At 34.7% G+C, this 16,626-nt stretch overlaps 1 protein-coding gene across 1 annotated transcript in view; it reads right to left on the bottom strand.

Moving 5' to 3' along the window:
- The window catches only part of LOC145667969 (uncharacterized), a 118,865-nt gene extending 103,310 nt beyond the window's left edge, over positions 1-15,555 (bottom strand). The window contains exons 1-5 of the mRNA XM_081735393.1: positions 15,350-15,555; positions 13,408-13,567; positions 11,579-11,644; positions 5,873-5,924; positions 3,177-3,244 (exon numbers count right to left, since the gene is read on the bottom strand). Of these exons, the coding sequence (XP_081591519.1) occupies positions 3,177-3,244; positions 5,873-5,924; positions 11,579-11,644; positions 13,408-13,567; positions 15,350-15,549 (546 nt within the window). The 5' untranslated portion in view covers positions 15,550-15,555. The remainder of the gene's footprint in view (positions 1-3,176; positions 3,245-5,872; positions 5,925-11,578; positions 11,645-13,407; positions 13,568-15,349) is intronic.
- Between the last annotated feature and the right edge of the window lie 1,071 nt (positions 15,556-16,626).

Raw genomic sequence — 16,626 nt, 5'->3', positions numbered from 1 at the left:
GCGTATCAGGTGTTGCTGAAAATTTTATAAGGCTGAAATTCAGCATCTTTCTAGTAGATCCGTTGTGCATCTACATTTTTCGCCTTAATAGATCCAGCCATTATAGATAGGATCTATGGAAGGTGTCATTTCAAAAATTTGGATCCCTATTCTTCAGTCCTCAATATGAGACACTTTTGAGTGCACCATAGTCTGGAATTGATAAATAAGAGATTAATTCTTTATAATAATACTTCTTTTACCTCTGTTTTTTGATATCCCTTAGAGTGAATCTTGTTTCCATTATATTCTGAAATTGAGCACCAACGATATTAAATTCGAAACAATAGTATTAGATAAAATCATTTTACGTAACTTGTTAGTTTTGTTCTATAATTATTCAGGAATGCTTTTAAATAAAATTACAATTTTGCATTTTTATAAGGAAGATTTAAAAAATTTCGAATTCTCTGTCCACTTGAAATGTTAAGTATACGAAGCCATATCTCAAGACAAACAGGTTCAATATTAAGAGAAAAAACAGCATCCATATTCGTAAGATTACCAATCAACAAAGCAGAAATTACTTGATAATCATGTTAGGAAATAGTACGAAGGATTGTGAATATCATATCATGTGCACTAGTGACTTGTTTACTTTTATGTTTTCTGCAAAAACAAGAAAGGAGAAGTAACTAGTGGTGGATAGCGATGGAAAATGTCACAAAATAAACCAATGTTTGTTTCGAAGATACTAAAGCTAGAGCAAGGTTAGTATAACTACTTAAACTAACTAACTCTATAGCCTATGGAACCCGGAGGTTCAATGCCGCCTTCACAAAAGCTCTCCATTGAATTCTATCCTTAGCCAACTGGATCCAGTTTCTGCTTTGTATTCCAATCTCTGCGAGATCCATTTTAATATTGTCCTCCTATCTGCGCCTAGATCTTCCTAATGGTCGTTTTCCGATTGGTCTTCCAGTCAAGATTTTCAAAGCGTTTCTACTTTCTTCTATTCTAGCTACATGACCCACCTAAGCCTCCTAGACTTGACGACCCTAACAATGTTGGGTAAACTGTATAAATTATGTAGTTCCTCGTTGTGAAGTTTCCGCCATTCCCTATTCCCGTTCCTCTTGGGTCCGAATATTCGTCTCAGGATCTTGTTCTCAAATACTTTCAGTCTATGTTCTTCCCTTAGACTAAGTGACCATGTTTCGCAGCCATACAGAACAACAGGCATTATTATCGTTTTGTATATTTTAAACTAGAATAACTACTTAGGGTCTAAAACGTCACAGACCCTTAGCTACGGTTGAGCAGATGTTATTGTGATATATTATTTCTTCTCTTCCAGATGATGCAGCAGTATATTGTAATATCCTATGTGATGTTGTAAACAAACACTTCCACGCATCAGTGTTTGCAAACACCACCACGTGGTTCGGCAAGAGGATCTCCCACCAGATGGATCTAGAGTCACATGCAGACGACGGCTTCTGGCCCCTCCCACGGAGCAGAAGACGACATCGGAGCAGCAGCGCCACCGCCACCCAAAGGACCCTATAAATTGGATGGACTAAAACAACTCGATACCAGTTTTCTGGTTACCTTCCTCTAGTCTGCTACGGAACTTTTGGAGTAACCTAACCCCAGGACTCTACTCTGCTCCAGGACTGCGCCTATCCTATCGCCTGGCTTAGCCTGCTACGGGGCTATGTCTCGGAATCCTAATCTCAACCGCTTAGCCTGCTACGGGACTCTGTGGAGATCCTGCCTGCGACCTTACGGTCCAAGACTACCTATTTCTATCTTTCATATTAGAGAGATTATTTTCTATAGTATTTTGTGAAAATACTTCTATAGTGGAAGCTTTTATAATAAAACTGGTAGTGGGAGTCGATTCCGGACGCTCTGTTTATTAAATATTCTACCTACAACCTATATGAGACGAAGTTTTACAATATCAAGTTAAAAACCGGAACTTTTGTAAATATTTGAATTTCTGTAATTTTATATAAACAATCCTAGGCTGGCTTGGGCAGAAAATACCAAATATCTAAATTGAATAAATTAAGTGAGAGTTGTTATCCGGTTTATTGCGAGAAGCCCGAAGCCGTTTTTTATTCCAACAGACATACCATGGAAACTCCAGACAACGAAATATGAATGTTATACAGATTATATTTTGCAGTTGTATATAAAAAGAACCATCTATACTCAGTCCACACACTTCAAGTCTATACTTCAGCTCTAGACTTGCTATAAATCTGCAAGTTGTGTAAGTCGAGGAAAGGCTTAGGATTACTTCAAGGATTACTGCAACTACCACAAGGAAGACACTGTAAGTGCCTTTTCATGTTAACCTTTTCAGATTCCTGGCTTCATACCCGTTATAAGAAGTACAGACTTCATACTCGTTGTGAGAACAACTAATGAGATTGAAATCTCTTGATTATACAATTATCTATTTCCTATTCTTTTCAATTCATTTCAATTCTGAGATATTAACCTTAGATTTAGATGGACGGAGAATCTATAATCAAGGATTCGATTCTCAGTTGACACTCCAGTATTTAGTATTATTCACAGAAAAAGAAGGAGAATACCCAAATATGGAAGCTAAAAGAATAGGATGCATGTTGTAGTAGTGAATATTTGTGATCATCAGATATATTCGCTAAGAAAAGGAATTAGGAGACCTATACTAAAAACTTAATTCTCCCTCAATCGGCTGTAAAGTGAGTTTCAGAATCAAATAAAATTGTTGAACCCACCGCGGACCTGTAGAACACGATTTCGACATAGAAGTGTTGGCTGATATGTTAGCTGGATCTCTGACCTTCTGGAAGATATGAGCACGACTACAAGATAATGTGAATAGGTCAAGGAATCGTAATGCACAATTGAAAGATGGTCTGTAATTGTCTGACGAAATTGTTATACATAACTATTTACAGAAAAACATTATTCCACAATTACTTGCGTGCAGGAGAACGTAAAATTTAGTAAGTAAATAGAATTCTGAATAAGGTGCAATTGTTTGTTCAAAATTTATGTAATAGAAACCTACAAAGTGTATTTAAGAAGAGCTTGCGATGTGCCCAGTTTTCGTGAAACTCACAAAGATGGCAATTTCCAACATGTAGAACGAAATAAAATGATTGATACAAGTACAGAATTAACTAACTACTTACAACTGTTGTATAAAATATGCAAACAACACACACTACAGGAGTCACGAGATGGATGTTAATGCCAGTCACTGAAATGAATAAATTCACACAAATAAATTTTAAGAAAGAAAGAGGGCTATCGTAATAAGCCTGTCGTCTCATCTAAAGTAAATAAATTACACGTATGATTCACAGAAGAAGACAGTAGATGAGGTTAAAGAACAAGATACTCACTTATTTCACCATGAAATCAATAAAATCTGACTGGGTTATACTCTCTGTTTGGATGACAACAATGAGAACTAACAAACTAACTAATTCTATGGACTATGGAACCAAGATGCTCAATGTCACGTTTACAAAAGCTCTCCACTGACTTCCATCCTTAGCCACCTGGACCCAGTTTCTACTTTGCATTGCTATTTCTGCGAAATCCATGCAATTTCTGCGAAATTCATCTTAATATTGTCCTCCCATCTACGCCTAGGTCTTCCTAATGGTCGCTTTCCGGTTAGTCTTCCAGTTAAAATTTTTAAAAGCATTGCTACTTTCTTCCATTCTGGTTTCATGAACTGCCCACTTATGCCTCTTAGATTTGATGATCCTAATAATGTTCGGCGAACCGTACAAAATATGTAGTTCCTCGTTAAGAAGTTCCCGCCATTCCCCATTCCCGTTCCTCTTGGGTCCAAATATATGTCTCAGGATCTTGTTCTGAAATATTTTCAGTCTACGTTCTTCCCTCAGAGTCAGCGACGATAGGTTCAAATTCCTTGACAGAACTCGCGATGATAAGAGATTTTGAACTAAACAGTAACACGAATTCCCTGCTTTTAGCCGACGTCTAATTGCTTCGTGAATATGGTTTTCATGTGTTAATATTGATCCTAGATATTTGAAAGTATCCACTTTATCAAAGTATTACTTTATATTTTAACGCATCCATAATTTTCCGTATTACAATCCAGACGAACTTCCATGTAATGAGTTTCCTCTGCATTTACTTCTAAACCCATGCCCCTGCAAGCGTTTAATAAGATCTCTGAATTTCTTTCTATTGTTCTCCTGTCACCCCCTATTAAATTTACATCATCAGCATACGCAATAATCTGGTGAATACCACTCAGCTCTAAGCTCTGCTTGCTATCTTTGATTTTCCTTATAGCGTATTGTAGGACAAAGTTGAATAATAATGGCAACAGCGCATCTCCTTGTTTCAGGCATTTCTAGAGGTGAAAGCTCATGGACAAAAATTTTCCTACTCGGACTTTACTTTGGGATTCATTTAAACATATCTTGATTAATCTAATTAGCTTTATTTCAAATTCTGTTAGAATGCAATGAGAACAAAAGTAAGGGAAAACCAAACTAACAGACTAGTTGCAATACTTTTTTAAACTCTTTACTTACAGTCGGTACAAGTGATGATGTGAAATATTTACAATACATCGGCCCCATGTGTCAGCACATCCAGTCATTGTCCAATTACCCAGATGATCTGCTCTTCCAACATACCTTTCTTCTTGAATCTTCTTCTACTTATTCGCACAATATTGCGAGGTTAAGGTTGTCCAACAAGAAAAAAAAAGAACTAGAATTACGATATCACTTTGTATGAATCTGATTTCATTAACTCAGACATTTTATATTTTAGTTCAGTGGTTCTCAACTTAATTACTATCATGATCCTATTTTATCACATCCTTTTGCCAGCTACCCCCTTATAATTTCTGGTTTGTAATAAGCTTGTGTGGGATTTTTAATATATATATTGTGGAAATCTCACGTGTAATAGTAGAATCCATTTCTTGTATATAGTGGATAGAGCAACTTCTCTAAAAGTAAATGGACTAAAAACAAGTTTGGTCAGCTCATTCATATTACAAATATCGAATCCGACAGGACATTGCCGCACTAGTGAAATCGCAAGATGCTCAGGTACCTCGTTAGCTTTCAATTTTAATTGTATTTCAATATGCAGATTTTGTTCATTTGTATTTTTCTGGTATTTTAATATGCAGTTCTCGTTAGTTTCATAACGTTTCTCTTTCATTTAAATTGATTTTTTACATCTCTGTACCTGTTGAAAATCTTTAGTAGACCTATTTTTATTGTTCTTAACAGTAGGCCTATGTACAAAAATAAAAATATACGTATCACAACAAAATTCAAAATAATATTTAGAATTTTTTGCCGTATTAGATTTCAATTATATTTACCTCTTCCACTTATCTTCTTGAACCCTCAGGTTGAGGAATCTTGTCTAAGTTTATAAATAAATACGTACGGAAAGGGGAATCCTTATTGGAAATTTATAATTTTCTAAAGAAATATTTTTCTATCTTGGTTTTCTTCTTGCATTTCTTTCTTCTTTTTATCGTACCAATTCCTGAGACATTCCGCAGAAGATCTGATAATTACAGAGTACATAGAATGGAAGATCATATTTGCCTCATAATGCCTTTATTATGGTACATTGGTGTTCCTCGAAAATGGAAATTTAAAAGTATTGTAGTAAGATACATATTTTAAAAGATCATGAAAAAAATGCAATTTTGTGAGGAAAACCTTTGACATGTGAGACACCGTTTGTGAAATGTCCAGCATTTAGCAGTGAATACTTGCAGTCAAAGAAAACTGATAGAAATTACAATTTGATTCATTGGAACTATTATAGTGATCTTAGTTTTTTTTTTGGATCATTTACCCTGACTTACCTTGGTTAAAAGCCAAAGCTGTTATATATATAACGACCGGTACCCAGGTAACCTGAAATTACATATTATAATCAAATGTAACATATACATTAAACAAATAGTTTATTGTGTTGTGAATGACAATAATACTGAGGTGCATTAATTTGTGTTACTGTCAAGTATAATTGCCTTATATTACAGTGTAATATACCGAGATTGTTTCCCAAACTTGCAGGAAGAACAAAGAGAATAGATACAGGAGAAGTGTTAATCTACTGTACACATGAATTCGTAGTAAATAAGCGCCCGTAACACTCAACATCGTTGAAGATAGTAGTAACGCAATGGAGGACTGTTTTGAGTACATACGAGAAGTATTTAACGATTACTGTCACTGTTATAAAAGGAAGTTTTATTTTGCTACAGTCAACCACTACTAAATTAACCCCTCTCTGCAGGATTTTTTTCTTTTAGCGAAAAAAAATAATCAGTATTGGAAATCCTTATATGGGAACTTGAAAAATGAATTAAAGCTTGAATTTTAAATTTTTCACTTAATTCCGACGAGAAATAAGTAAGCGTCATATATAACACACTTACAATTCACAAAGAACATGCCAGATTACACCAAATTCTCTTATTCATACACGTCAATATCTCACACAGCAGACAAAACAGACATTTGGTGCCTTTGATAAATCACAGAAAAGCTAAAGTGAAAAAAGAGAATGTGTCATATATAGCACGGCATGCGCTGAGGAGTTAAAGCTACTAACGAAACACGGGATATACAACCGGTATAAATGCCATAGCTCTGTACTATGAAACATATGCTTCTAACACTTTAGAGTACAACATATTACTAGGTATGCAAAAACTGCAAATTTGGAGTGAAGTATTCGACCTTCATTGATTATTCATAGATGATTTAGTGTATCTATCAATTGTTTTCGTGAACGAACACAATATACAAGTAATGAATTTAGCATATCAGCAAACAGCATATTAGTTTTGAAAATTTGTGTAAGCAGAACAAGACGGAAAGGGCTTGGCTCTATTTCTAATTATGAAATTTCAATTTTCTATTGTTTATAATGAGAATTTGAGTGCCAGATGCTTTTTCAATGTTACGTCTATGAGAATCTTGTTTCTGTGATTATTCCTCAATGGTATGCTCGATCTGGACATGTAATCCCTTATGACACTCAGCTTGCTCTCGAATCGCCGTGTCACATTTGATTAAGAACGTTTAAGGTATCACAGGGTTGTATCCGTAAGAAACGGACGCCTAATTCGAGTAGAAGAGCTTCACTCCAACAAACACAATGTTTTTCAACTCCACCTATATCAGAATTGTTGAACAGTTTCTTGTATGTTAATATGTTTCGATTCAACAGTCTTACGTAATTTGCTTATGAGATTTGTATTTCAATAAAAAAATATTGTATGTCATTGCTTTTTTTGCATTTAGGAAATAATCGCATACAGATGTGTGGCAAAAGTTTGAATAGTACTTTGCTGTGCCCTAAAAGAAAAAAGGCTGAGAAACGCTGCTCTAGCTTTTCAAAATAATGATATTTTTTATTTACTTAACCTTTATCTAATTTTAATTTTCACATTATTTTCTAACATTGAACACACCTCATGATTTGATTGTCTCATGAATGTCATATTTTTCGATATTTTCCTGTAAATTTGATCTTTTTTACTACAAAAAACTGTAAAAATCCATACAAGAAACTACTAGTACAATATCTAACTATGAACCGAAAAGCGGGTGCAATTTTAAGAAAATTGATTTTAAGGAAATGTGCCCCTTTCGCATTTTTTTCTCAGAATACGGGACGACTTTTTTTATTTAAAAAAATGACAATCCTATTATAAACAGGACGTCAGGTTACCCTAGTATGTCATATGTCTTGTTTTATCCTAATACTTGAGTGTGAATTCAACACTGCTCAAAAAGTCACACATAGTATTTATACTCTCATTTTATATTATAATAATTAGATAATTGTCATCCAGATATCTTAAAGTGTTAGGTAATATGCATGAAGTGTAGATTCGTCCCTTCATAGCTTTCTAGAAGAAAATTAAATCCTTACAAATTGGACATAGGTTCCTTAAATGTCAACATAGACATTATTCAGACACTGCAGAGAAGTATGACAAAAAACATAAATTGAAGGATTCGCAAAATAAGCCCTATCACATATTTTGTAATTTACTGAGTTACCAGGAGAATCAAACTCTACAGAAGATGACTGTCATGTACTAAAAGGTTAGTTTCTCCATCACGTAAGATATGCCACATCCAGAGAACAATTTAAATTGACTCTCCCTGACAATTCAGTTGCCAGCGTCCAATGTTACTTATCTATTAAATTTTTAATATTACAGTACTACAAATTGATCCAGTTAACAGTTCAAGTTCTTCTATTCTTACACAATCAAATGCATATGCTACAGTGGGCTCAGTGTTCATTTACAGAATTAAATAATTGTTTATCTTTCTCTAAAAACATTTCTACTATTTTGTTGATATAATAATCACACTCTGTAATGTATTCATATACCAGATTAAATTTTTTCTCCAAAGTATAAGTGTTCTTAATATTACAAGCTTTAAAATGCTTCTTTATATAAAGTTTATAGATTTTATCCGTAAGAAACGGACGCCTAATTCGAGTAGAAGAGCTTCACTCCAACAAACACAATGTTTTTCAACTCCACCTATATCAGAATTGTTGAACAGTTTCTTGTATGTTAATATGTTTCGATTCAACAGTCTTACGTAATTTGCTTATGAGATTTGTATTTCAATAAAAAAAATATTGTATGTCATTGCTTTTTTTGCATTTAGGAAATAATCGCATACAGATGTGTGGCAAAAGTTTGAATAGTACTTTGCTGTGCCCTAAAAGAAAAAAGGCTGAGAAACGCTGCTCTAGCTTTTCAAAATAATGATATTTTTTATTTACTTAACCTTTATCTAATTTTAATTTTCACATTATTTTCTAACATTGAACACACCTCATGATTTGATTGTCTCATGAATGTCATATTTTTCGATATTTTCCTGTAAATTTGATCTTTTTTACTACAAAAAACTGTAAAAATCCATACAAGAAACTACTAGTACAATATCTAACTATGAACCGAAAAGCGGGTGCAATTTTAAGAAAATTGATTTTAAGGAAATGTGCCCCTTTCGCATTTTTTTCTCAGAATACGGGACGACTTTTTTTATTTAAAAAAATGACAATCCTATTATAAACAGGACGTCAGGTTACCCTAGTATGTCATATGTCTTGTTTTATCCTAATACTTGAGTGTGAATTCAACACTGCTCAAAAAGTCGCACATAGTATTTATACTCTCATTTTATATTATAATAATTAGATAATTGTCATCCAGATATCTTAAAGTGTTAGGTAATATGCATGAAGTGTAGATTCGTCCCTTCATAGCTTTCTAGAAGAAAATTAAATCCTTAAAAATTGGACATAGGTTCCTTAAATGTCAACATAGACATTATTCAGACACTGCAGAGAAGTATGACAAGAAACATAAATTGAAGGATTCGCAAAATAAGCCCTATCACACATTTTGTAATTTACTGAGTTACCAGGAGAATCAAACTCTACAGAAGATGACTGTCATGTACTAAAAGGTTAGTTTCTCCATCACGTAAGATATGCCACTGGTATATTGGCAAATTCTATGCGGTGCGGTTCTATGCAAGCTTATTACAGATTTTCACGTTTTTCTAGGTCTCTCCAAAGCATACCATTAAACGTTATTTTAGTTATGATTCAATTATTTACTTTGGGTTAAATTCCAAAGTTGGGCGTCCGTTTCCAGCGAAATTTTTAAAATTTACAGGAAAGATATGGATAATTTGATCGTTTGTGTGCTTGATAATATATAACAGTCTCGAAAAATCTGTTTATTTGTTATATATAAGCGGTTATAAACATGGGACTATATGGCGAGCGGAGGGAACTACTTGGCGCAAGGTAACTGAGCACTTGCATTGTGGGAAAGAAACGAGCATTTATGTTACCAACATGGCGAATGTACAAGGGCAATGAACTAACAGTTTTAACATTTGTGAAGGAATACATTGATAACGAGCAAAATCTTTTAAAAGTTTGTTAAGAGCACGGATTAATGAACCTAATAGCAAATTGCAGAAAGTGTGGAAAGGAGATAAAAGTGAAAAAGCTTGACGAAAGCGGACGCCCAACTTCGGAATATATGCCTTTACTTTTCGTTAAATGTTAGTTTGTTGTTATCGCTCTCCCGAAAGTTGAAGAAATGCATTTTAAACATAAAATTTAAATTGTATCCTTAAAAGAAGGATTTTTAAGTATAATTTGAATTCACAAATTTTCGGATCCAGTTGAAGCAGTTAAGGCTCTTCACTATAGCAAAATTAAACTACCGCTAATTTTAGAGTTTTTCTGTAATATCTTCAAAACAAAACAAAAATATTCAAAAAGCAGAAACGTGGTGAGCTAGAGAATACGATTTTGTGTGTGATACCTTCACCACAATTCACCTATCTGTTTTGATATGACGCTATTTACAGAACTCACAAAAAATGGTAAATCTACCTACAGTTGCAAATCGAAAGCAAATAGATGAATTATGATAACAGTATCGCATGCAAAATCGTATTGTCTAGCTCACTACGTTTCTGCTTTTCGATTACTTTTTATTTGTTTTGAAGATATTACAGAAAACATCTAAAATTAGCGGTAGTTTAATTTCGCTAGGGAAGACCCTTAAGTTAGTATTCACAATTGTTAGTATTCGGTTCCGATGATGGCCTGTGTAACTCTATTCCTAATAAAATAAAGATGAATGTCCACAGTACGTCACGTTCAATCCTTCATATGAGTTTATATCTATGAGTTTTCTACTTTATAGCCACCGTATTCCGATTTCCTCAAATAGTCTCTCGAGTATTTTATGATTCGGTTGGTAACAAATTCTGAGTTGTGTTTCAAAATAAGTGAAATCACTGTGTCTCTTTGTAAATACTTTCTAGTGAAACATGGAATAACTGGAAATCTAGTACACGGAAAATAAGAAAGGAGAAGAATGAAAATATGCTCTTGAAGATAAATGTTTCAGATCAAAGAAATCAAAACAGAGTAGCTAATAAAACATATTAATATCCATTATAGTAACATTTTAATACCGAGTGGTGTATTGAAAGCAATAGTGATGTAGAAAATCTCGCGGAAGTTAAGTAACATATTCAGTTTGTAAAAAGAATGACTAGTTTTTGGAATTGTAATGACATGTGTCTTCTTGTTCCAAATCGAACAAATATAAAAGCGTAGGGAAATAATGAGTGCAAAAGGGAAGTTTCTCGACATTTGTGTAGTAAATTCTGATGGATTTTATGCCATCTACGTTTACCGTTGGAGAAAATATTTTCTCAAATAAGCATTATGTTTAAGTTAGTTAAATACTGTAATTTATATAGACTCTCTTTTTTTGAGATAATTAACAGCAAAAACAATAAATTCCGTCTATTATTCAACAAGTTTTCTTTTCTCTAAAGATAATAAAGAAAAAGAATAAATTATTCAATTTTTTTATTCTGGTTTTAATTTTGCTTTCAGAAATGTATTAATTCAAATCGGCAGCCTTACATAATATTCGTTTACATTCAAAGATTTTATACTTGCAAAGACGTATTTAAATACTCACAAGTTCGATAGCAAACAGAAGAGATCCCAAAACACGAACGCTCCTATTGAAGCGACGATCTAAATACTAAAAATGAAATAAAGAAAAAAATAATTTGAAAGACGTAGATAACCTGAGCATAAAGTAAGCAATAAACTTTAAAAAACATTAATATTTCTGACAAATTGAAGCAACATAAAATGTTGCGTACTGCCAAGGGCGCCGATCCCAGGGGGTCGTGCCCCCCCCCAAAGTTCATGTGGGCCCCGCATTGTATTTATGAATATACAATATTTGACATAATTTGAATGCAATTTGTCTTAAATCTTCATATATGCCTTCTGCACCTCAATGGGCCCCCAAAATTAACAGAGAAATCGGCGCCCTTGCGTACTGCCACTAAAGTTGCACGACAAAGATTACAATATGTCAGTCTACAGAGACCAATCGAAGAAATTTCATTACACAGAGACTTCAGATGAGGAAGGCTCATAAAGTGATTTCAGCACACATGTCCAACACACATATATTAATGTATCAAAAGGGTACAAATCCTTTAATAACTTCTAGTTTTTGAATTTGCAATTACTTTAACTATTTTCACAAAATAGCTCTCGGCTCTCGTTTGGTGCATTTGGTCCTAGATGATTGATGTCAACCGCCTCGGCTCGTGCCCTGAACCACTAGTTCAGCTATCGGCTCGAGACAGCTAATTTGTGATAAGCTATCGCCTCGGTTCGGCTCAGCTCAGTTGAGCCATTGGCTTGAGCCGGCTGGGTTGGAATTAGCCATCGGCTCGGCTCAAGTAAGTCATCGGCTCGAGGGCTCAATTCGACCCAAGCTGGTTTGTTGGGTGGGTGAGCTGTTGGCTCGGTTCGGCTAGATGGTGATTGAGCTGTGAGCTGAGCTGCTTTAGCCGTTTCTTATCTGCATTTATATATATCTAAAATGTATTTAATATATATGTGTGTGTGTTTACGCATGAGTCTAGAACACTTGGAGCAATTTTAATCAAATGCCATGCACATATTACCTACAAATAAAAATAATGAAATGAAATATTTAAGTTTTACATTCCACGGTTATGCCGACTAAGCTAAAGGAGACGGTAATGGTGAAAAATGAATGAAATTGTAGAAAGTGGGATGAAACGGGAGAACCCCGAGAAAGCTCACGCACACAGTGTTTGTCCACCACAAAGTTCTGTTGGTGCGAGCTGGGATCGAACCCAGGACCCCATGCACCAGAGGTGAAAGCTCAACCACTGAGCCACTACGGCCTCACATATTACTTGCAGTCTGGAAAAGAGTACTGTTGTAATTCCCCCTAGCACTAATGATGTCAACCGGTTCGGCTAGGTTCAACTGAGCCAGTAACTGGAGCCGGCTCGAATGGGATGAGTAATTTGCTTGGTTCGGCTCGGCTCAGATGCCATCGGCTTGGTTTGGCTCGGCTCAACTGAGAAAAACTGAGTTAAAGTTCTCAACTCAAGGTTTTGTTGTTTGTGATGACATCACCGAAAACGGTTTGCCCGTTTGAAAGGAATTAGGAACATAGTACCTATCTCAAAGGTTTTCTTTATTTCAAGTTGATTGAAGGACATAGCGTGACGGAGGTAAGGGAGTTCAAAATGTACACTAAAATTAGAATATATTTTTAGTTTTGTATTTACACTTTCAGTAATACACGTATCCTAGTTAGGAAAAAGGTTAAGATATGCTCCATTGTGCTATTTCCCTTGGGAAAAACATGTACTTTAGTTAGTATTAATTATAAATCTATTACCATTGTCAGTAAGTATTATTTACAAAGTTTGATCTATTATCCAAAAGGTAACAATATATGCTTACTTCGTATGTAGATGTGATTTGAAGTCGGTGAAAAACTGGAAGATACATGAAGTGTGAGATAAAACCCATTATAATCACTGCTAATACTATAGCGTAATACTGCGTTCCAAACACATAGATCTCAGCAGGAGTACCCAACAAAGTTATTCCGGAAACATAGCTGCAAATAATCATTATATATTAAAGTAGATTTAAAGTAGTACCATATTTATTAAGTAAAAGATAAATAACGTCCATGATTTACTAGATTATCATACTATATTTGTAAGAATACCTAGGTACATGTCACATATTTGACATAGGAAGAATTGGGCTTAACTTTAGGATTGTTAAGAATAAATATACTGATCTCATACCTTCTACCCATACCTCGTTTTTGTTTGCTTCATGATAAATGGACCAGTTTGGTTTTGATTAATTATATATAGAGTTATTTCTCCTTACTAAGAAAAACATCATGTAACATCTGCCAAGCACTTGATAGGAATTGATAAATTCGTTTAATAAATTTAAGAAAGTGTATGACTTCTCAAGAGTGTACAATCAATGTGACTTCCATGAGGCACAGATAACGAGCTATTAACATCACATTTGAGCTCAATAATGGCCTTACATATGATGGATCGCAAGAAATGTTCGATTGCAGTCTGAAGCAATTCACCAGTAATTCGGCCAGTTTGGGAAATGATTTAAAGTTTGATGATGCGTCCCAGATAGATTAACTGTGGATTCGCTTCTTTGTTATTTCACCATGAGGAGGCTCCGTTTCTTGACAGAGTGCTCGTGTGTAATTAAAATTAGGCTATTTACGATACTCCGTTGCTCTGTCATAATTGGTTAGCAGCAATGAGCCCACTTTCAAACAACGAAAAGCAGCATTGCTTCAACATGATGTGCTGTTTGGTGGAATGCTCGTAGTATGCTCCACCGAAAATTGCTGTTTGCTGGCCAGACAATTACACTATAGTCTCGCTATCTGGAAAGTGTAGATGAAAATTTTCAACCTTCTAATTTGCAGTAGTTTCTGCTTTAGGACAACGTAAGGCCATATGTTTCTAAATTCATTGTGTCAAGATTATTAATCTTGTTTATGAAATGATAATACATTCCCCACATTTCTCCGCTCATTGGTCCATCGGACACAATTTCTAGCAAACTTTTGTCAGCTATCTGTATACATGACGTTTCTGAATCCTATACGAGTACTGAATTGTTTATTTCATATTCTGCTTAGCTATTTTATAGTGAGGCGTTAAAGTGTCTAACCGGTATTGTGCTCACCCCTAGTGCGCTGGACTCTTGGTTTGATCCCAGCTTTGTTGTAGAATAATACCAAAGGTTGGGTTTTCGAGGGATTCTCTCATTTCCATAATTCCACCGTTTAATTCAATATCATCATCGTCTTCCTTAGATGCGAAACATAGTAATGGACTTTAACTAGAAATTTATATTATCATGAGATCCATAGTTTCCCCAATCATTAGAAATAGTTTATTTCTTTTGATGGGAATTTTATTTCATTTTCCAATTTCGTCTTACCTTATGTTCTGACCCATTATTTTGTAGGTAAAGATATGACAGAGTATTTTGGACACCTTTATGTTAATTTTTTGATTACTCCGTTAATAGTCATAGGTAGATAATTGAACGCTATAACGAATATATTTAATGTAGTCTTGCTGAAACAGACTAAGTATTTCATTTATCATATTGATGGACATTTAATTACAAAGAAGAACTCCTGGGTATTTCCAAGTTTATATGTTGAACATGATATCACTTTTCCTTTTAATGCTTCACTTTACTTTGTGTTAATCCGCTCTATGAATAACTCCAATACCTTTCGAAATACCGGAAACTATGCCTATTCCCAGAAACATACCCTTGTCTTCCAGGATATAAATTGAAAACCACTCAATTACTGCTAACTGTCAATACTTACGTAGCTATAAGTGAAAACGAGACAGGGACAACACGCATGGAACGTCCTCCAACCAAGTAATCTGCTGTTGTTTTTTGCTTAGAGTAGAATCCATAGTAAATACCAATAGCTCCAGAGACCACCAACATAGCAGCAAATACTAGGTAGTCTGGCCAACTGAATCGACTCATTCCAGCGCCCACCTCTTGTATCGTAGTCATGGCTGAAAAACCTAAAATTCTACAAATTAATTTGTCACTCAAGTATTAATATTATATCAGCTATTGCCATAAAAAAAACAACTATATACAAAGACTTCTGAAATTACACATTAAGAAGATTCTCATGTGTAAAGAAATTTGTAAATATCGATGTGTAGACGAACTTAATTTGTACTACTTTTCAACTAAATGAGTTTTTTTTTTTTTTTTTTTTTTTTTGCTGTAAACGCATTGTGATTAGCAAGTATGGTGCAAAGAAGATTAAAAAAATATTACAAGTGTATTCTACTTAAACCGATAATAGGGATGCAAATTTTTTTGTTTTATTACAATAATTTCAGCATTTTACTCTCTCAAAACTTTGTATTTCCTCACGTTATTTCTATGTTAATTTTTCATTCTTGGAGTTAAGATTTGTTCCCAAAAATGAAACAATTCTTCGTTCGTTGCAGAGATGCACAATAGCTTGAATTAAGACTTTATTGTTTCGATATATCCAGTCTCACGGGAAGTAGGAAATTTCACTGTTCATAGATGAGTTATAAAATACCACGGGATCACACATAGTCAATCGTAGCTATGCCTACCATCCCTTCACTCCTTTGCAAGAGGAGCTAATCCGTTTCAAGTAACTAGTCTCTAGTTGACAGTTTTTGTAAATCATCGACTCGGAGAGTGTACCTGGAAAGGTCACTCAGAATTCCATAGGGTAGCTGAATGATGTATCCTTCGTGAATTCGTAATTTGCTTAAAACTCTTTATGTATCAAAGCTGAAAAGTTTATTTTACCGAGGCATCGAACGCATAGAAATAGGTGAAATAAAACGAAAAGCGATATAGTCATGAAGAATTTGCTTACTGAGCTATAAGTATGGGAGTAGTAGAAAAATGATCGATCTGGGCCAGACCTGGGCCAACCTAGGACAACTCACAAGCCCCTGGGAAATTGACGACCGTACACCGTGAGCCCACGGTCTTTTACGACCTCCAATTTAGGGGTGACTTTATTCCCTTTTATGACCACATTTTAGGGGGTGTATTCGTTCTCTTTTACGAGCACATTTTAGGGGGTGTACT

The sequence above is a fragment of the Thermobia domestica genome, chromosome 13, assembly GCF_964235325.1.
Source record: "Thermobia domestica chromosome 13, izTheDome1.hap1.1, whole genome shotgun sequence".
Taxonomy (NCBI): Eukaryota; Metazoa; Arthropoda; class Insecta; order Zygentoma; family Lepismatidae; genus Thermobia; species Thermobia domestica.
Note: the sequence above shows the minus strand (reverse complement) of the source record. Positions and strands in the feature narration are given on the sequence as shown.